The sequence below is a fragment of the Canis aureus genome, chromosome 19 (genome assembly GCF_053574225.1).
Source record: "Canis aureus isolate CA01 chromosome 19, VMU_Caureus_v.1.0, whole genome shotgun sequence".
Classification (NCBI taxonomy): Eukaryota; Metazoa; Chordata; class Mammalia; order Carnivora; family Canidae; genus Canis; species Canis aureus.
Window position 1 is genome coordinate 9,140,527 of NC_135629.1, and position 21,438 is coordinate 9,161,964.

Here is a 21,438-nt window from a genome sequence, read left to right on the forward strand (position 1 = left end):
TTAGTATGAAATGAGAGCACTGACTCCAAATAGTGACACGCAACTGGCCCCCAAAGTTTTCCCAGAGACATCAGAGGAGCTCACGGTCTGAAGGCACCCCCCTGTCCCCGTCCTGGTACCACAGATTCATCACCACCCTTGTATGCTCCCTTTTCCCCACCACAGTGCTCTGGAAAGAAAAGATCTAAGTACTTACTTCTCGGAGAAGCGGCCAATACATCCGGGTTCCCAGACAGTAAAATGAGTTAATGCTCAAGGGCAGCAGAAGTGCTAAGAAGGTACCACATATTCCTATTTCCAGTTTCATTTTGCAGAAACACACACATGTACTTGAGAATTTCTCCAGACTTTTGGATTCTCAGGCTACAGGGCTGGCCAACAACATAATGGTTGCCCTCACTCTGAGAAATCTAACCAAACAGGGAAAAAGCACAGGAGCTGGCTGAAGACCAATCACTTTATTTTCAGAAAGAGATGGCCAAAAGGGGCATGGGGTGGGGGCAGATACAGAGGCATTCCGGCAGCACAGCACACACGATCACATCAGCCAGCCAAAAATCAAATCAAAAACAATGCCCACCGGCTTTTGTGCCCACACAGGTCGTGTTTCACTGTGTGACACGCAGAAATGGCCATCTTAAATCCTAGAGGTGAAAGTATGTAGCACCTTGTGCTTTACCCTTGGCCGGGAGGCCGCACAGGATTAGGAACACCCATTCAGTCCTCACCCTGAACCCTCTGGCACAGGGCCAGTCCGTTGCCAGCATGGGCTGTAATGACTTATGGGGCTCGTGGTGAAGTGAATGGACAGACTGCAGTTCATCTGGGTGACAATAAAGCACTCTGAAATGCTGAGTCCTCCAATTCCACCAGGCAGGAGAACAAGCCCGATTCCCCGTGGGCAAACAGGAGGCACAGACAACACACAGCTGATCCACGGAGGGTTGACTGAATCAAGGCCTGCTTTCCAGGCCAGTGACGTGGGTACAAGACAGAAATATGGATAGGAAGTGTTGAGTCCATTCCCTTTGCACTTAAAAGGCTCAAATGCACCTTCCGAAAACACCTGGAGAAATCAGTTTAAGCTTCTGGCCTCCAAGAAACAGGGGGACTCAGGGTGTCCTGTCTCACAGTGGGAGATTGGGGTAAAGGATCCTTTTGGACAAAGTGCAGAGTGTCCTCACACTTAACCCCTAACCATTATAACCCTCCAGGGCCTATAACAGATATACCAGCAGGGAACAGAACAGAGCTTAGACCCTGATGACCCAAGAAACTCACTTCCAACAGAGAAAGGACCAGACGACGCAAAGGCCGAGGAGAGCCCTGGGAGGGGACTGGAGAGCAGACTCCAGGCCTGCTTGCTCTGCATAGGCAGAAGGCCAGGGCTGCGTGGCCCCAGCAGAGTTTTGAAGAATTAAACTGGTTTATCGCTCAACCTGGGTGGGGCACACAAGGGGATGTTACATGGGGTGAAGCAGAAGTATTCTTGGTCCAGTGTTCCAGGAGAATGGAGCCAAAATAGAGCAACGGGCAGCTGAGACCCCCAATGGTGGACTCAGAGGTCGCATCTGCTGCAGACTGGACCCTTAGCAGTTTAACACAAGTGAGCTGCAGCCCTGCGGGCACCGGTAAACAGAAACAACTTCTCCGGCTTCTCTTGAGTCCCCCAGTCTGGCTCAATCTCCAGTGACCAGGACGTCCCCTGGAAAATGAGAGTCCCCCAGCCCCTCCATACTGGAGGTAGTGGAACCAGTGAGGCCAGCAGCCAAACTGGAGACTTAACCCAGGAAGGGAGGGGGACAACTTCGAGGTGGCGGGACCATAAGTCTCCGAGACAGGGAGTCCAGCCAATGTCCCCCAGAGGAGATGTCCTGCCTGGGAGTTCATTTTTAGAACTGAGAACCACCAGGAGCCGAGTTACACACCAACACGTGCTCAGACGAGGAGGAAGGCGTGTGTGAAGAATGCTCAAAACCGCAGACTGCAGAGCACAGGGGTCGGGATTGGCAGACACACTGTGCCCTCCTCTCGGCCTCCTCCTTCTCCACTGACCTGGAGGGAAACTCACTGGCATCCCGCTCCACTGCACCCCACCCCTCCCACCAGCCCCAAGTAAAGACTTCTGATGGGACTTCAAGGCAAATATCCTGTCCTCTTTCCTCCATTCCACTGGGCTCTCCAGACACATCCTTGACCTGGGACCCATCTTCCGTCAGGCCACTGGTCGTCCTGGAGGTGGGGGAGAGAAAAGCAAGAAGGTCCCAAACTAAGTTCACTCAGGATAGATTGGGTTTAGTGCTCACTGGATGTTCACATTTTGTATGGTAAGAAAATGCAGAGACCTATTTTTGTCCCAATTTTTAAAAAACATATAGTGTGATTTTTATGACCTTTTATAGTCTGACCTTTTTCTCCTGACGTACCCTCTCTGCTTAAAGATTGTAGAGGCGGCTGGTGTTCTCACGCAGGGTGGCCAAGGTGTGGGAGAGAGGCTGATCTTTGACCCTCGCAATCTCTCGAACTGTATGCAAGGCCAGGCCTGGGTGAGCATATTGGCAGAGGCTTTTGGGAACCTGGAAGACATCAAGCATTCAGAACATCACTGTGCCTTCTGTGCACAGCCATCACATGGATCCCCCTCCCTGGCCCTTCCCCAGCAAGGACCTCTTTGGGGCTGCCCTGTAGAGACCCCTTTACCTGCAGGTGCAGGGAGAGTCCTAGTCATGGGGGGCTCTGGGTGAGCAGGGTCCCACGCTTCCTTGGACTACCCTCTACAGGGTAGGGCTTTGCACTGCCTGGAAGAGAGTGGTTACCCTTCAGCTTCTCAGCCCCCTAGACTTTTGGTTCTGCAGAGCCACAACAAGGAGACATCTACACAGCCAAGGGTGAGACCTGGATGTCACTGGGGCTCTGGCCCTGCCAACCTTGCAAAGGTGACCGGCCCCCTCCCCTCCACCCCCACCTCAACCCAGCCTGATGACACACCTACCTGTCGGGGCAGGAAGTAGGGAGCATCCGTTTCCACAATGATTCTCTCCAGCGGGATCTGCTTCAGAGCTTCCCGGGCCTCCCAGGCCGAGGAGTAAGTCAAGACTGCAGTGAAGCCCACAGACATGTTGGGGAAGTGCTTCAGCAGGGGCTCGATGACTGGATAGCTGCCGGTGAAGCAGTGCCTGGTGGGGGGAGGGCAGGGTTTCCAGGTCAGGTCCCTCTCTCACAGCGCCCTATGCAGCAGCCCCCAATTCCCCTTTCAATGATCTTCTGTGAACAAATTCCCAGAAACCCAAAGACTGCCTCCAAGGGAGGATTTCACGGTAACCAGACAAGAGCTGGTTCCAACACAGTAAGACCCAAAGCGACTCTTGGTTCCTGAAGCTCTGCAATCAACCCATCAGAGTCCCAAATCCTACATAGCCACTTCAAGTGACTCTTCAGGGAATATACAACAATATAGGGACAGGGTATGCTTATAACACAAGAGAAGCAGAATGAAAGCCTGTGGCCCCTCCAAGATCACAATTACAATAAGTAAAAATCATGTTTATCCAGTCAAGTGAACTGGAAGGAAAAAAAAAGGGAAGATATTAGGGAGTGGGACTATAGGTGAATCTTCTCTGAATGGTAACTATTCAGGGACACAGTATGTATACTACATATTGTTAACCAATCTGAAAATTCAGGGCTTCCTCCAGCCACAACACTTCATTGAGCCATCTTAGCCTTGGTTCACCTGCCTCCCACTGGATTTCCTTCAAAGCCATCCCAAAACAGAGCCATTAGAAACCAACCAACCCACCCTGAAGAGCCAAGGGATTGCACCTCCTCTCTGATGTGTGCGACCACAGTCACAGCAGTTGCTCTCTCTAGTTGGGCACCTGAAAGGCAGTAGTCTGGCCTGATAATCTACTGCCTGCTGCTGCCTGTCAACACCTGGTGTGGCTATTCTAGACTCTGTTTCTTCAGTTAACCCATCTCACCCATCTTGAAAGAGTCAGCCCACACATTACCTCCTGGCCCCTCTCTAGCAAAGCTAAAGGCCCGTCTCCTGGCTCCCACAGCATCTTATGCCCACCTCAGCCCTGTGCTCTGCAGAAGTCACCAGAGGATTCGTCTGCCTCCCACAGCTGCTCCCAGGGCCCTGAGCCAACACCCAAGACAGGTACATGGTAGATCAAGAGTTTACCACAATGAACTCGAGCCCCTAGATACAATTACAATTAAATACCTACTGAATTTTAAAGGGGGGAAAATGAATTTTCAAAATCAAAAATGGAAAGAATTTCTTCATAGATGCCCTGAAATGTTACCTGTGTGCCAAATTACTGGACAGCACAGTGGCCTCTCCCCAGATCAAGAGTCCTCATTTCTGAGGGCTCAGACTTCATTTTAGCCTGCCACCAGGTATGAGCGTCACAAAAGTCCCCTTCTTGCTCACAGGTGATTTAGGACATTTGCTTAAACCATATGAAATTGCCATTTTGTAAGTAAAAAAATGGTCAGAATCAGAAATTTCATATGGTTCAACCTAACAATCTTCAGAAAAGATACATCACAAAGAATACTATCATCTTCTCACTGAGTTCTTTCTTTCCAACTAATGTCCTACACAGAAAGAAGTGTTCGTTTCATTTGCCCATTGAAGCTCCAGCCTTCTAACCTATGGATCTTGTAGTCTGAGGGCACAAATTTTTTCATGATGTTCAGCAAATCTTCGTCAGCTTCTCGGCAGTGGATCACCAAGGGCTTCTTCAGAGACACAGCCAGCTGTAGCTGTCTCTCGAACACCTGGGAGAAGGCAAAGGGACACCTATGGGTCAGAGCCACTTCAGCAGTCTGTTACACCACCAGGACACCCATGCCAATGGGCACCCGCACTTCTGCAGACTGTACAATGTATTATAATAGCCCACACTTCCTGGGTGCTTATTAAAGGTACTGCTTAGAGTACTTTAGGTGTATTAACAGGTGATCCTCACAAGCACCCCCAGGTAGGTTACTGCTGATAGCCCACCATGCAGAGAGGAGGCGGCTCCAAGAAGGTCAAATAATTTGCAGCTGGTAAGCTGTAGCACCACAATTCCAGTATGAACCCAGGGGCCCCACATGGCAACACCATGCCATGCCTCTGTAGGGCTTTAGGGGCAGGGCAGGGCTAGGGAACGTAAAGTACAAGTTACATGTGCTACCCCTCACTGTCCCCACCTCTACTCCTACTATTGCCGAGAGGTAATCAATCACCTTCCACATGCTTTCCAAAGAGTTGCACATACATACATACATAAACACACACACACTTGCACAATACCTGGGTCTCAGAAGATGCTTGAATAGTTGAAAGGATGGAGATTACATATTTTCTACAACTTCCTTTACTAACCAAAATCAAATATCCTCTAGGTGTGAACACTTACTGATATACTGCCTTCCATTTTTTTTTTTTTATGGTTTTAAGTAATCTCTACACCCTACATGGGACTCGAACTCACAATCCTAAGATCAAGAGTTGCATCCTCTACTGACTAAGCCAGCCAGTCTCCCCTTTTTTTCTTAAAACAACAGCTCTAGCCACTTTTAAATCACTAGTAAAAAACACATACTGTTAATAATTTAAATGAAAACAGGGACTAAGGTGGGATGCCTGGGTTGCTCAGGACACCTGGATGGCTGTGGTTGAGCATCCGCCTTTGGGTCAGGGCGTGATCCCAGGTCCTGGGATCGAGTCCGCATCGGTCTCCCTGTGAGGAGCCTGCTTCTCCCTCTGCCTGTGTCTCTGCCTCTCTCTCTGTGTCTCTCATAAATAAATAAATAAAATCTTTAAAAAAGAGAAAAAAGGGGGGGGCTAGTTTTTCTTTAACAAGTTCAGTTTTAGAAGAACACAAGCATTAATTCATTATAAATGAATGACTCATCTTAAACTTCATGTTTTCATGAGTAGTTTTCAACTGTGGAATATAATCCATGTTTGCATTAACATCAAATAAAATACTGCTGGTACTTTGAGTCCTGTGACATTCACTTGAGAATGACATTTTCAAGCCTAACACCTGTGCTACCTCTTCTCCAAAGAGCCAACACTAAGCCAATACCAATTCTGACGTCCTTCTTGTTTAACCTGTGTTTTCAACAAAAGGAAAGTGACCATAGACACTGAAATCTTAGAATGCTTGGTAGACACTTCTAGTTCCAGTATCTACAGCAAGCTAGATCCCCTCCCTAGTTAGTACATCTGCCCTCTGCAGATCCCAACAGAGACAGGAGATTCTAATTCCAAGGCTTAATTTCTGCTTCTAAAAAACTTTTCTTAAGGGTAAACTACAGCCTTAGGGTAGAATATAACACGACTGTTAAAAAGCCTATTTTTTCAAAATATATATGAAATAAGAACCTTTTCGAAAGCAGAAAAAAACATTCAAAACTATTTTGTTTCTTTCCTAACTTATTTTTAAGAAGCATGGACACACAGCAACACACATTTACTTGATCCTCTAAGACAGGTCCTCTAAGACATGCTGCCATTTGTACCTTGGAATCCTAGAAGTTGAGGTCAAGGACTTTAAAATACAGCATTTTATAAAACATCCAAATTTCAAAAATGTGAAGGCGGAAGAAGACTTGATAGAGGGCAGGACCCTATGGCTGGGCGGAGCTATCCAGAACATCTGTCCTCACTGGGAACCCAGCTGACACAGAACAGTGGGGAATGAAGTATGAGTACGTTATCTACCCGGCATAATTACGCTGTTTCTGCCTGCATGAGCTCAGGTTCCCCACAGATCTATTATTTCCAGGGAATCCTGAGCTAGTCAGTCTCTCCTGGGGGTGACCTGGCAACTCTTGCACTCATTATCCCAATAATGAATTTCAGTCAAACCCAACAAAAGACAATTGGGTCAGCCAGCCCAGATAGGAAAGGCTAGTCCATTCTCCCTGGCTCTTGAACACCAGATACCAAGAGATTCTGACAATCGTATTGGATGATGTGTGCAACTCCTACCCGAACTATTCAGGACCAACTCTGAGGAGTCAAATGGGAAGTTAAAGAGTTAAATCTATGAACACACAGATAAGCAAGGAAAAAGTTATCAGTGGGTTGCTCTGAGTAGCAAGGTAACTATTGATTTTTCCCCAATTATTTGGCTTTTCTGTTTTCCAATCCTTCCAGAAAATATTAGGTAACAGAAACCAAGTGCTCTCTAGTAATGAGCCAGCACTGGCACCCTATTGCTTAGCCAGATACGGTTCTTCCATCAGCTTTTCTTCTTCCCTTTACCAGATAGTGTATCAAGAACAGGGACAAATCAAGAACTTGTCAACCACTCAGCTTTTAAGCAAATTCAACTCGGTGCAGATGTCCAACTAGTACAGGTGCTAGGTACTACCACTTCTCGTCCTGGTGCCAAAGCATATATTTACATCAAGAATGTGGCATTCACTTCCTCAGTCCAGCTTGCGACGCTTTAGTATTCTATAGAATTTTTTTTTAAGATTTTATTTATTTATTTATTCATGAGCGACACAGAGACACAGGCAGAGGGAGAAGCAGGCTCCATGCAGGGAACCCAACACGGGACTCGATCCTGGGTCTCCTCGATCACACCCTGGGCTGAAGGCGGCGCTAAACCGCTGAGCCACCCGAGCTGCCCAGTCTACAGAAATATTTTATCTTCCCCTCCTCTACATGCAGTTCTGCCCTCCCGCTGCCAGCAGTTTCTTTTCTCTGAATCCCCATTTTCCTTTCCTGAGTCCTATATCTCATCAAGCCAGAGGATACTCAAGAGATTTTATCACCCTATGCTTTAACTTCCAGTTCGATCTATTGCATGGCATGCTCTATGTGCCTCTATACAGATGTGATACCATAATAATTTAATAAAAGAAGTTACTGTCCAATACTTAGCACATTTCCTGGCACACAGCAGGCATTCCATAAATACCACGTATACAATTAAATACAAGCCTCCTCTTCCTCCTTCCAGGGGCCTCACTGCATACATTTCTCAATGGGCCTTCTTTCCATACTACACCTGCCTTGAGCCAGAGAAACAAACCAGGAAAGCTAAATATTTAATTAAATATTTTTCTCACTTTCTTAAATATCTGTTTTTTACTAGGTCTTCAAATTTAGCTATTTTTCCATTCACTTCTAATAAAAGACCGCCTCACACCAGCCAGAAACTGCAGGCTTCCAAGTATTAGTGGTGAAAAGGAACTCTGGACAGGCAAGAGCTTGTGGGAATGTATAACACAAACCTAATTCTGAACAGAAACACTATTTACATCAGAGACTCATTAGATAAAGTAAAAAACTGAAAACATTCACACAAATAAAATCCCACCTACCTGTCTGGAAGGAGATCAAGTCAAAAAATCATCCTGTTCCAAATTTAGTAACCTTAACGGGTTCTAGAAAACTCATCTTAAAGAGATCCTTCCAAAGCATCTGAACATCTGAAACTGTTTCTTATGTAAATTGATTTGCACACCTACTGGTGGCCATGGACAACTGTATTCAAATTGGAATCTCTATCACCTAAAGGTGTGTCAAGGTCTGGAGCCTTCTGCTTTGTCAGAAGTGTATGACACCTTTTCTGAATTTTCTCTTTGGTCAAGGGAAAATTAAGAAGAAACCTTTGACTCTAGAAGATTCCCTCCCTTAATTCACAAAGATCTGTTAAACCAGAGATGTCAGTAGCAATGGAGCACAGCATCTGTGTAGACCAGAGGTTGACCCAGATGGCCTGGGAACAGCATCAAGGGAAGCCAGCTTGCTAAATTCTGTCCAGGCTGGCATTCACACACCGGCTCAAAGCCTGGAGCTCATTGGCACACAGACCCAGCCTACCAGGCATCAGCAGGAAGACTGCACACAAATTCTACAACACAGGCAACCTGGCAGTGCAAGCAGTGACAAGGTGGGAGGGTCTTTCTCCTTGTAGTGCTCCTTCCCAAATCAGAAACTTCCACCAAAATGCTGGAACCACCCTTCCTCTGTCAAATGTCCATGCTCAAAAAATACATAGTAAAATGGTAGTAGTGGCCATTGCTGTTGGGATGGGAAATTTTCTTCTTTACGTATTTTTGTTATTTCCCGAATATTCTGCCAAGGGCACATTTAACTTTAAAACCAGGATAGGGGGATCCCTGGGTGGCGCAGCGGTTTAGCGCCTGCCTTTGGCCCAAGGCGCAATCCTGGAGATCCGGGATCGAATCCCACGTCGGGCTCCCGGTGCATGGAGCCTGCTTCTCCCTCTGCCTATGTCTCTACCTCTCTCTCTCTCTCTCTGTGTGACTATCATAAATATATAAAAATTTAAAAAAAAATTTTTTTAAATAAAAAATAAAACCAGGATAGGGGATCCCTGGGTGGCTCAGCTGTTTGGCGCCTGCCTTTGGCCCAGGGCGTGATCCTGGAGTCCCAGGATCGAGTCCCACATCGGGCTCCCTGCATGGAGCCTGCTTCTCCCTCTGCCTGTGTCTCTGCCTATCTCTCTATCTCTCATGAATAAACAAAATATTTAGGAAAAAAATAAAAATAAAACCAGAATAAAAATATAGTTTAAACAGACATAAAATTGGTTGCTTCTCAAGAAGGAAGGTAAACAAATGTCTTGCCGTACATATCATTAGTCGTAAGATGTCACAGAGTACTATACTATACCCCTCTCCTACATAATAAAGAGTAAAGAAATCATTGGTGATGCATTTGACGAGTGACATCTTGATGGTCTGGACAAGAGCAATTATGTTTTTAAGGGTTCTAAATTCTCCAGATCCGAACTGTTTGGTTTCAACAACTGACAGGGGAATTAAAACTGTGAGCAAACTAAGGATAGCCTCATTACCTTGTGCTGTTCTGGGACAGGCGTAGTGCACTTATACGAGTAATCCAAGCCCATTTCCCCAAATGCCACAGCCTTGGGGTGCCTTAGTGCTTGCAAAAGATTTCTTTCTTGACTCTCACTGTAGTAACGTGCAAAATGAGGATGACAGCCAAAGGCCCCCCAGACCAGATCCTCTTTCAACAGCTCCTCCCACAGGCAATCTGTCAGTGTCCGAGGATCACAGAAGTCAGAGATGCAGCCCTGAAATTCCTTCGGGAAGGAGCTGCTATAAATTTTTCTGAACTTGGTAAAGGACCCTTTGAAAGACAACTTGGAATACAGCATGTCCAAGTGACAGTGGGTATCAATGAAACCCTCCTCGAGGCCTGACTCCCGATGGTTCCTTGGCAGGGAGCTAGATGCAAGTCCTCCACAGGAGCGAGGTACCGCCTCCTCCTGGAGTGCTCTTTTTTCCTTCACCTCTTCTTCTGAGCTTCTGGAGAAACGAAATGAACGAGTGTTCTGGGATCTGCCTTCCTCTGTCACATCCTGGTCTCTAGAGGTGTTCTGGGAGCTCACTCTAGAGTTAGGGGAATAATCACTCAGGAGGCCCTGGCTGCTCCTCCCTGCCTGCAGTGGGTCGCTGCTGCTGCCCATGGAGGGATAACCAGAAGGCTTGGGGCTGCTGGTCCAATAACTGGCATAGTCACACCATGGACTACTGTACAAATGAGCCGGGTACATGACATAGTCAGTGGGGAAGGCAGAAGGCTCTGGAACTGTGGAGAGTTTCAGCGAGCTGGGCTCCTCCTGAGAGAATCTGACTGTGGAGACCTCATCCACGTCAGACCAGTCACTTCCTGAAGAGGTGTGCTCTATAACCACCTCCCTTTCTTTAGGCTGCAAAAAAAGAAAACAAACAATGGGTGAGCCCTTCTGTGTGAAGAAGGCCTTTCATACTCAGTCATCACCAGAACATAAACTGCCTTGTTTTTCTGGCCATGGTGAAGGCTTTTTTTGCTTTGGCTCATTAGCTTACTTTATTGCCTGATCTTCTTATAATTTCTAGAACGTGAGCCAGGTTATAGCTATAAGTAGTCGTATTGGGTTCAGGGAATAACCTTGTGACCAAAGTCTTAGAATATTAAGATCATCCCTGTCTGGGTGGCTCAGTCAGTTGCGCATTAAGACTCTGGATTTCAACTCAGGTCATGATCTCAGGGTCATGGGATAGAGCCCTGTTTGGGGCACTCAATGGGGAATCTGCTGGAGATTCTCACTCCCTCTGCCTCTGGCCACATACACTCTCTCTCCAAAATAAATACATCTTTAAAAAAAGAAAAAAGAAATACTATCCCTAAAAGGGATGTACTCCCTTTCTGAGGGATCCCTTTGGAGAAAAACCACTCTCTAGAATCTAGACACCATGTACTGGGTATTTTATTATTTTTTTTTAAATTTTTATTTATTTATGATAGTCACACAGAGAGAGAGAGAGAGAGAGAGAGAGAGAGGCAGAGACACAGGCAGAGGGAGAAGCAGGCTCCATGCACCGGGAGCCCGACGTGGGATTCGATCCCGGGTCTCCAGGATCACGCCCTGGGCCAAAGGCAGGCGCCAAACCGCTGCGCCACCCAAGGATCCCTGTACTGGGTATTTTAGACAAAAGTAGCACCCAGCATATCTCATTATGCTTCTATTCTAACATTTCAAATGCAAAACCACACAGTCATGGTCGGTTTAAGATGTGTCTCAGACTACCCTGAGACAGACCACATATCCTAGAGGGATCACCTGCAGGTGCCAGCCATGTGAGTGAGCACCTTGCACGACCAGCCCTGCCAGGCTTTTGGAGTGTCAGAAGTACATGAGAGATCACCACCTCAAGCCCCAAACAAGACCTAACCTGTCTAGACCTTTCTGAATTCCTCACTCACAAAATTGAAAGCAAAATAAAACAGTTTCAGCCACTGTATGGCAATATCATACACATATACGTTATATTAAATCAATTTTAGCCCTGCTAGAACAAGTTTTTTTTTTTTTTTAATCTTTTTTTTTTTTTTTAACTTTTATTTATTTATGATAGTCACAGAGAGAGAGAGAGAGGCAGAGACATAGGCAGAGGGAGAAGCAGGCTCCATGCACTGGGAGCCCGATGTGGGATTCGATCCCGGGTCTCCAGGATCGCGCCCTGGGCCAAAGGCAGGCGCCAAACCGCTGCGCCACCCAGGGAACCCTAGAACAAGTTTTTAAGGGCAGGAATTTTTATTTTCTTCACTCATGTCTCCCAGACACCTATGACCGTGCCTAGAATGCTATGCTTACAAATATTTGATGAATTAACTCAGAATAAATCAGACAATGGCTCCTGAATTTACCTTCACATCAGAACCAACTGCTGTTTAAGGCTACCCCACCCTCATCTGTAATATTGTGATTCAGCAGGTTCCAAGGGCTCTGTATATAAGTCTCCATATCACTTGGATGCAAATCAAGTTTGAAATACAGTAAACACATGGATTTCAACCCATGTAAATAAGACTATTTAAAGGGCTCTCGTTTCTTTTGGTTAATGAAGCTATCTATACCTAGGGCCAGATGGCTTGAGCAAGAGGCCTTACAAATACAAAGCAAATTCAATTCATACAACAAAAAATTCACTACAAAGAAGCATGATGGATAAATTGATCACCTTCTAAAAATAGAAACAAAACTTTTTGTTTATAGTATCTATACTAACCTTCCATACCTACCTATACTCCAAAAGGAAACAAATACTGGTAACAAAAATGTTAATTAATTATGAACTTCCATATGATACTTTCCTACTTTAGATTTTCTTCCTGCTACTCCTTTCCCGACTAACAGAAATATCCAAACAAGAATCTTTTCCAAGACACAAGATAATTGAAACTGCCGAAATTTAATCTGAACTCCTGAAACTGGGTGATAAGCACCTGGGGGATTTATTAACACTAGTCCGGTTACTTTGAGACTGTTTGAAATTTCCCATAAAAAGTTTTTTAGGGGTGCCTGGCTGGCTCGCTCAGTGCAGCATGCAACTCTTAATCTCAGGGTTTCAAGTTCAAACCTAATGTTTTAGACAAAAGCTTACTTAAAAAAAAAAAGTTTGGGTGCCTGGGTTAGTCAGTTAAGGGACCAACTCTTGATTTCAACTCAGGTCATGATCTCAGGGCCCAGGGATGGAGCCCTGCATCAGTCTCATGCTCCTTCTCTCCCTCTTCTTCCTCTTCTTCTACCTTCAAATGCAAAACCACACAGAAATTTATAAAGTGGTATCCATGCATATGCACTCTCTCAATCTTTAAAAAAATATTTTTTTTAAACTTAATCTTTAAGGAAGAATAATCCTTCAAAAACTATCTTACTTATGGTGGAAATTTCCACCAACCCAGACAATAAAAAAATGCAGTATGGCTAGAGCTTAACAAGTTTGTTTCTTTTTTCCTTTTTCCAATAAGACATATTGGAATCATCACTTTTGTATATATGCAACTGAAGTTAAAACAATTCTCATATACAATAACATGAAACTACACATCTTTGCAATTCAGCTCTTGAAAATTCTACCTTTTTTAAAAGATTTTATTTATTTATTCATGAGAGATACAGAGAGGCAAAGACACAGGCAGAGGGAGAAGCAGGCTCCACACAGGGAGCCTGATGTGGGACTCGATCCTGGCACTCCAGGATCATGCCCTGGGCCGAAGGCAGGTACTAAACTGCTGAGCCACTCAGGCATCCCTCTATTTTTTTTTTAAATAACAAGTTATTCTGATTAAGTTTACAAAAAGTACCCAAACAGAAAGTAAGGTTTTTTTCCCCAAAAATAATCCCTCAGAAAGGTGGGTTTTTGTGTTTTTTTTTTTTTTTTTAAGATTGTTTTTCTAGACAGAGAATATGAGCAGAGGGAAAGGCAGAGAGAGGAGAGAGAATCCCAAGCAGATTACCTGCTGAGCACAGAGCCCCTGGTAGGGCTTGATCCCAGGACCCCTGATATCATGATCTGAGCCAAAACCAAGAATCGACCGACACTCAACCAATGGAGCAACCCAGGTACCAAGAAGGCATCATTTTATATTCCAGTTCTTATAAAGTCTCCTGTATTATAAGATATAGGTTCTTTTATGTGAGAAGGACAAATGATCTTAAAGAGACTTCAACCAAGCTAATGTTTGGATGCTTACAGGAATGTTCCCTTTCTCCCTTTTTTGTTTTTTAAAAAAGGAGGGGTGGGGTTGGGCAAATTGATGTATCAGATTTAATAATTACTCCTGGGGGATATGACCTCAGAGTTCTACTGAACATTTTTAACCCATCTTTTAAAGATCATTTTTTGTTTTTTAAATACCACCATCCGCCACTCTGTTCATGATTTTAGTCTCTGTCTCTAATAAATAATCTTAAAAAAAAAATACAATATGTTGAGTGGTTACACAGAAAGAGACACTGGAAAAATACTTGAGAAATTTATAAAGTGGTATCCAGGTGGACTAGGGCAACACAGAACCAGGTTGGAAAGCTACTTTTTCCTAAATAGCTTTTATTTTTAATTTTTGAACCACGAGAATATTATTTACTCAAAAAGTAACCTGAAAAATACTTAGAGGTTGTTATATGGTAGCAATCCCAAAATACACTTCCAGAAAAAATGAACCACAAACCGCCTGAGTGATAGGAACAGCTATTGGCAACTAGGGACAAATTTCCAGGGGCAGGATTATACATGGATTCAAAATGTGCTACATCTCATCAGCACAACCTTGGCTGCAGAAGACTACAAGACAAATGGTCCTGTTTTTTACAACAAGAAAATCATACCACAATGGTAGAGAATGAGAATCCATAGGGAGTAAGAGACTTGGGATATTTAGAAATCACCACAAATGGCTCTTCTTTGGCTGTTTTAAACAAATTAAAAATATCATAAAACAGGATTATTTAATCAAGGACTGGATAGTTGATGTCATTAAAGATTCTGTATGTTTTGTCTAATAAAATTGTAATTATGTTTGTTTTTTCCTAAAGATCACTATATCTCTTAGAGATTCACACTGAAATATTTATGGATGAAATAATACAGTAATTGGGATTTGCTTCAAAAGAATTTGTGCAGAGTGGAAAGCTGGCTGGCTCAGTCCATGGAGCATGTGACTCACGATTTTGGTATTGGGTGTGGAGCCTACCTTATTTAAAAAAAAAAAAAATTTTTTTTTTTTTGTGGAGAGAAAAAAGATTGACAGTGTTAATCATTGAAGATGAGTTATAGGAGTATATGGGTAATTTTCCTAAGTGTTTTAAATTTTCCATAATAAAAAGTTAAGATAAAAATACATTAAAATTCTAAATCAGATGGAAGGATAGATGACATCCTCTAGTTGCTTCCCAAAATTCTCTATCTTCCAGGGGTGTTTAAAAACACCAATTCCCAGGTCCCATCTCAGACCTTCTGAGTCAGATGTTCTCATTATCAGAGAAGTTCAGGAAATCATACTACATGACTCAAAAAGAACTCCAGGGGCACCTGGGTGGCTCAGTCAGTTCAACATCTGCTTTTGGCTCAGGTCATGATCCCAGGGTCCTGACACTGATTTCTGCATTGGGCTCCCTGTTCAACAGCGAGTCTGCTTTTCCCCTCTGCACTTACGTCCTGCTTGTGCTCACAAGCTCTGTCTCTCAAATAGATAAAATCTTTTTTTTTTTTTTTTTTTTTTTTAAAGGGGGGGCAGCCCTGGTGGCCCAGCGGTTTGGCGCCGCCTTCAGCCCAGGATGTGATCCTGGAGACCCGGGATCGAGTCCCATGTCGGGCTCCCTGCATGGAGCCTGCTTCTCCCTCTGCCTGTGTCTCTGCCTCTGTCATTCTGAATAAATAAAATCTTAAAAAAAAAAAAAAAAAAAAAAGGAACTCCAGTGACAACAAGGATCATGTCAAAAACATGTGAAAAGTTTCAATAAAATTATTTAATGAAATGTGAGTGGGAAAAATGGCAGAGTGGGGAAAAACATGAATTTAAAAATGCACATGTAACTAGAAATACATACCATAAGCAGACTTACAATTTTGTTATCTAAGTCCTTTAAAGGATTATAATGGTCAAGCTGGCCAAGAAAAGGTTTTCAGATTTTCTTTTTTGAGAATATAGGTCATTACCTATGTTCATGATTGCTTTATGTCCTCATCAATATGGTAAAATTTAAAATTACACTTATTGAGGTCCTACTACACACTCGGGCACTGAGCAAAATATTTTCATGCATTAGTTCAGGGTTTAGCAAACTGTGGCTCACAAGCCAAATCCAATGCACTGCCTATTGGTGTAAACAAAGTCTTCCTGAAACATGGTCAGGACCGTTCACTTAAATGCTGTCTCTGGCTGCTTTCATGCTACTACAGCAGAGCTGAATAGTTGCAACAGAGGCCATGTAGCCCACAAGGCCTAATATACTATCTGGCCCTTTACACAGAATAAGTTAGCTTATCCCTTTTGTTTGTTTAACCATAAGACTCCAAAAACTGTGACTTCTTACACAGAAGAAACTAGGGATCAAAGAGGTTAAGTGGCTTTCTCATGATCACAGTTTAGGTGGCCAGGATTTGAACCCAAACTATCTGATCCCAACACTCAGTGCTCACCTACCACATCATGCTGCCTCCAAATACATACTTCACAAAGATAATCTAAATCTCCAGCCTGTCAATTAGGAGATCAGGTGTATAAGTTTCGAAACTTAATCTATATAAGGGGAATTCTAGGCAGCCCAATGGGACCATGAGCAACATCAGACAGGAAACATACCCATCATATAGTGAGCAGAAAAAGTGGGTTATAAAACCTACTGTTCTTTGGGTTTCCAGGTAAATATAACCCATGTAGTTTTTGTCCTTCCTGCCAAAAAACTCTGAAAATTACATGAAATGGGGGTGCCTGGGTGGCTCAGTCAAGCATCTGACTCTTGATTTCTGCTCAGGTCATGACCTCAGGGTTGTGACACTGAGTTTGTATCAGGCACAGCTTTAAGATTCTCTCTTCTTGGGCAGCCCCAGTGGCTCAAGCGGTTTAGCACCACCTTCGGCCCAGGGTGGGATCCTAGAGACCTGGAATCAAGTCCCATGTCAGGCTCCCTGCATGGAGCCTGCTTCTCCCTCTGCCTGTGTCTCTGCCTCTCTATGTCTCTCATGCATAAATAAATAAAATCTTTAAAAAAAGGTGGGGGGAGGGGATCTCTGGGTGGCTGGGCGGTTTGGCGCCTGCCTTTGGCCCAGGGCACGATCCTGGAGTCCCGGGATCGAGTCCTGCATCAGGCTCCCCGCATGGAGCCTGCTTCTCTCTCTGCCTGTGCCTCTGCCTCTCTCTCTATCATGAATAAATAAATAAATAAATCTTTAAAAAAAAAAAAAGAAAGATTCTCTCTTCTCTACCTCATCCCCCTCCCCAGTCCTTGCACAGCCACTCCCCCCAAAAAAAAAAAGGTTAAAAGAGATGACTTGAAAAGGCATAAACCTACAAAGAGAAGGCATAAAGAAAAGCAAACAGCAAAGCAAACAGCAAAGCAAATTAAAATCAGTTTATAGAAAGTAGACAGATGAATGGCTTTTGCATAAGCAGATCACAGATGGCCAAAACCTAAGCCTGCAGTGAGAAAAAGTCAGGAACAGGCTGAGTCATAGTACAAGACCCCTCAAAAGACTCAGGAATTAGAGGTACCAGATCTCTGAAAAGACAGTGAAGCTAGAGATGAAAATAGGAGAATGAATTGGAAATCTGTGAAGTTAAGTTCCCAGATCCTAGCTCCCATCTTGTGTGATGGGTCTGCCCTTTCCAAACTCAGAAAAAGACTAAAGTTTATGCTTGGAATGTTGAGCCAAGGAGCCTATGGAATAACCAGGAACAAGAGACACACAATCAAAGGTAAGGGACCATGGCATGTTGGACAGTGAGAACCCAGGTACCATCCTCAACCAGACTCGCAGAATAGCGCCAGCCAGATGTGTGCCTCCCAGGTGAGGGAGTGGAACATTTCCCCCAGGTACACTGAGCAGCTTCTGAATTATAGAGCCAAAGATTCAGTTGGAGGCCCCACAAAATTAGCCAGTGTCATCACCCTATGTTGAAGCCAGCAGTTGGTAAGCCCATCCACACATTCAGAACTTCCAATCAGCTTTTGAAAATTCAACCTTTAAATATGAACTGACAGCCAACACATCCCAGGAGAGCCCTACTACAAAACATAGAAGCTGAAATACTTAGGGGAAGGAAAAAAAAAAAAAGAAAAGAAAGCAAAATCAGAAGGAAACTCAGAGAAAAAGTAGTACAGAAAGTCGAAGAAAACTTCAAAACAAACCTTTAAGATTCTCAAAGAGACCAGAGAAGGCACGATAATCTCAAAACAAGAACAGGACACTCTAAAAAAGGAATTAACTCAAAATATTAAACTAGTGTTCTTAGAAATTAAGTATGTCAAAAATGGGGGGAAGTATGTATTATTATACACACCTTAATTGTTCATAAAGAAAGCAAAAATGAAAGGAAATAGGAAAAACAGGAATTCTAGGGAAACAAAAGAGGTACAACTCCAAGAAGAAAAATGGAATTACTTATTTTGACAATATTGAGAATTTTACAACACTAGCAATTTGGGGATGAATTAATGATAGGTGCAGAGGAAACTGAAGGAAAAAACAAGGCAGTGATAATCTCCAAGGAAGATAAACTTTTTACAAGAGGAAATGTGATCAGAGTATACCAGGTAACTCCGCTATGAACATGGAGTTAAAAAATCTTCAGGGGATCCCTGGGTGGCTCAGCGGTTTAGCGCCTGCCTTTGGCCCAGGGTGCAATCCTGGAGTCCCGGGATCGAGTCCCGCGTCGGGCTCCCGGCATGGAGCCTGTTTATTCCTCTGCCTGTGTGTCACTGCCTCTCTATGTCTATCATAAATAAATAAATCTTAAAAAAAAAAAAAATCTTCAATAGATTGTTAGAAACTGTATGACAACACAGGGAGCTACACGGAGGAGAGGTAACAGATTAGTGGGTATGGTGCTGGCAAAGTTAGTGTGGAGAATTAAATGTCCTCTAAGTAGGCATCCACAGGTATCTACAACTGGAAAATCAAACCAAAGTGCAAGATTACTTAGAATTATGGAGGTAAGGGGGCGCCTGGGTGGCTCAAGTGGTTAAGCGTCTGCCTTTGGCTCAGGGCATGATCCTGGGGTCGAGTTCCACATCAGGCTGCCCACGGAGAGCCTGCTTCTCCCTTTGCTTATGTCTCTGCTTCTCTCTGTGTATCTCTCATGAACAAATGGAAGGAAGGAAGGAAGGAAGGAAGGAAGGAAGGAAGGAAGGAAGGAAGGAAGGAAGGAAGGAAGGAAGAGAGAGGAAAGAAAGAAAGAAAGAAAAGAAAGAAAAGAAAAGAAAAGAAAAGAAAAGAAAAGAAAAAGAAAAGAAAAGAAAAGAAAAGAAAAGAAAAGAAAAGAAAAAAAGAAAAGAAAAAAATAAATAAATAAATAAATATATAAATAAATATATAAATATATATATATATATATATATGGAGGTAGGTACTAGAAGAAAGAGCTAAAGACATTCAAGGAGCTACCACTAAAGAGCCATAAGTAAAGATAAGCAGAGATGGGTACGACAGAGGAATGCTACCCGCCTGCCACCCCAGTTAGAAACTAAGTTAAAAACTGCTAGTTTCCCTCCAGTACCATTCTTTCCTTCAAGAGCAATCAAAGTGATCTGGGCATAAGGCCCCCAGATGAAAGTTAATGCTCCAGACTCCCTTGAAGCTAGGTATTGGCCAGGTTTCTAGATTCTTGTCAAGGGCTAAAAGCAGAAAGGATGTGGACAACTTCTGAGGTAGGTTCTTCAACGGAAGAGAATGTACTGTCCCCTTCTCTTTTCTCCTTCCTGCTGGCTGGAACATCAACATAATGTACTCTGGGTCCTAGCACAGTAGCCACTCAGACCACGGATGGTGACTGTGTGGAGGCAGCAGAGCATCCAGTATAGCGTTAGGGTCCCTGACACTGGGGAGCCCTCCTCCCCAAGCCACTGTTATTTGGCCTCTGTGAGCGCAGGCCAATGCATCTCCCAACAAACACGGAAATTCTAAATTTAAAAAAAAAAAAGTGCTGAACTGAGATTTCTTTGTAACTCTGAAAGGTCTTTTAGAAGAAAACCATCAGTTTGCCTTGGAGTCCTTGATAAATACAGTGCTGCTTTTAATGAGTAACACTTGGGATTGAACTAGAAAGACCAAATACATATACATCAAGAGAACTAAAAACCCCACACTTGGTATAAATCCAACTCACCTTGTGGCTTTCTAAATGAGAGTCAGAGTCATCCAGAAACTCCAGGGTGGAGAGGCTTGTCAATGACTGTCCTTCGGTCACCAGGTGTCTCCTCACTAGGCTTCTCCTGAGGGTCTATTACCACTCTCCTGTCACAGAAGCTGCTCCTCTCAGGCACAGCCTTTTCGTCCTCAGCTCTCACCTCTGGGGCTGACTCTTTCCCCTTCTGAGGAGATACGGTGACACTCCTGCCTGGCCCTTCTCCACAGGATGGGACGCTCTCCTGTGCTTGTTGTTGCCCTCGTGGCAGCCTCTCCTTCCTTTTTGGCATTGACTTCCCCAGGATGCCCTGGATAGCCTTTAGGTAAATGACTGTAGAGCCTTGGTCTCGAAATCTATCTCTCTTCCTTTTCTGCACCTTGTTTGGCTCCTCATTTGTATCATTCTGACCCTCTGCTTCAGCTGCAAATTCAGAGTTCATGGAGTTACGGGAACTATCTTTTGATCAACCTGGAAGGAAAAAAAAAAAAATCAGAGATCATAACACAGCTATCCAAAGGGCAACTACGTATAGAAAGCACTCAGCAAATTATAAATCAGTAGTGGCTGCACCAATCACAGGGAAAGGTGACCATGGCCAAGACACAGATTCTCTCCCAAAGGTTGCTGACCCACCCCACTGAGAAGTGCCACGTAAAAGGGCCTGAATTGCTGCCATTTCATATTATTTACTTTCTCATGCTTCTCAGGTGATACCCTCATACTGCAACGAGCAAGAATGGCAGAGAGATAAACATTCTTTTTTTTTTTTTTTTAAAGATTTTATGTATTTATTCATGAGAGACACAGAAAGAGAGAGAGGCAGGGAGAGACATAGGCAGAGGGAGAAGCAGGCTCCATGCAGGGAGCCTGATGTGGGACTCGATCCCAGGACCGTGGGATCACGCCCTGAGCCGAAGGCAGACGCTCAACTGCTGAGCCACCCAGGCGTCCCAGAGATAAACATTCTAACAACACTAGACTGTAAGCTCCTTGAGGCCAGGGACTACCACACACATGAGAACACACCTGGGCAAAAAAGCAGCTCAAAATTTCAGCACTGGAAGGAGTCTCTAGAAACCAGCTAACTCAATCCCACGTCTAAGAGTCAAGGAGACCCAAAAGTCCAGGGAGGAGCAGACTCTAACCTCCCAAGTCCTGAGGGCAGAGTGCAGGCCTTACCGAAGTTCTCTGCAAAACCCCTTCCCCCAAATCAAAACCTCAGTGCTAGAAGGTGTCTGGTGTCCCAGAGA

General features: G+C 44.1%; 1 protein-coding gene across 1 annotated transcript in view; it reads right to left on the bottom strand.

Moving 5' to 3' along the window:
• Positions 1-439: 439 nt before the first annotated feature.
• Positions 440-21,438, bottom strand: part of TATDN2 (TatD DNase domain containing 2) — a 29,394-nt gene continuing 8,395 nt past the window's right edge. The window contains 7 exon segments of the mRNA XM_077857824.1: positions 440-2,232; positions 2,409-2,576; positions 2,993-3,176; positions 4,661-4,788; positions 9,846-10,724; positions 20,168-20,222; positions 20,224-20,656. Coding sequence (XP_077713950.1) covers positions 2,436-2,576; positions 2,993-3,176; positions 4,661-4,788; positions 9,846-10,724; positions 20,168-20,222; positions 20,224-20,656 — 1,820 coding nt within the window. The 3' untranslated portion in view covers positions 440-2,232; positions 2,409-2,435.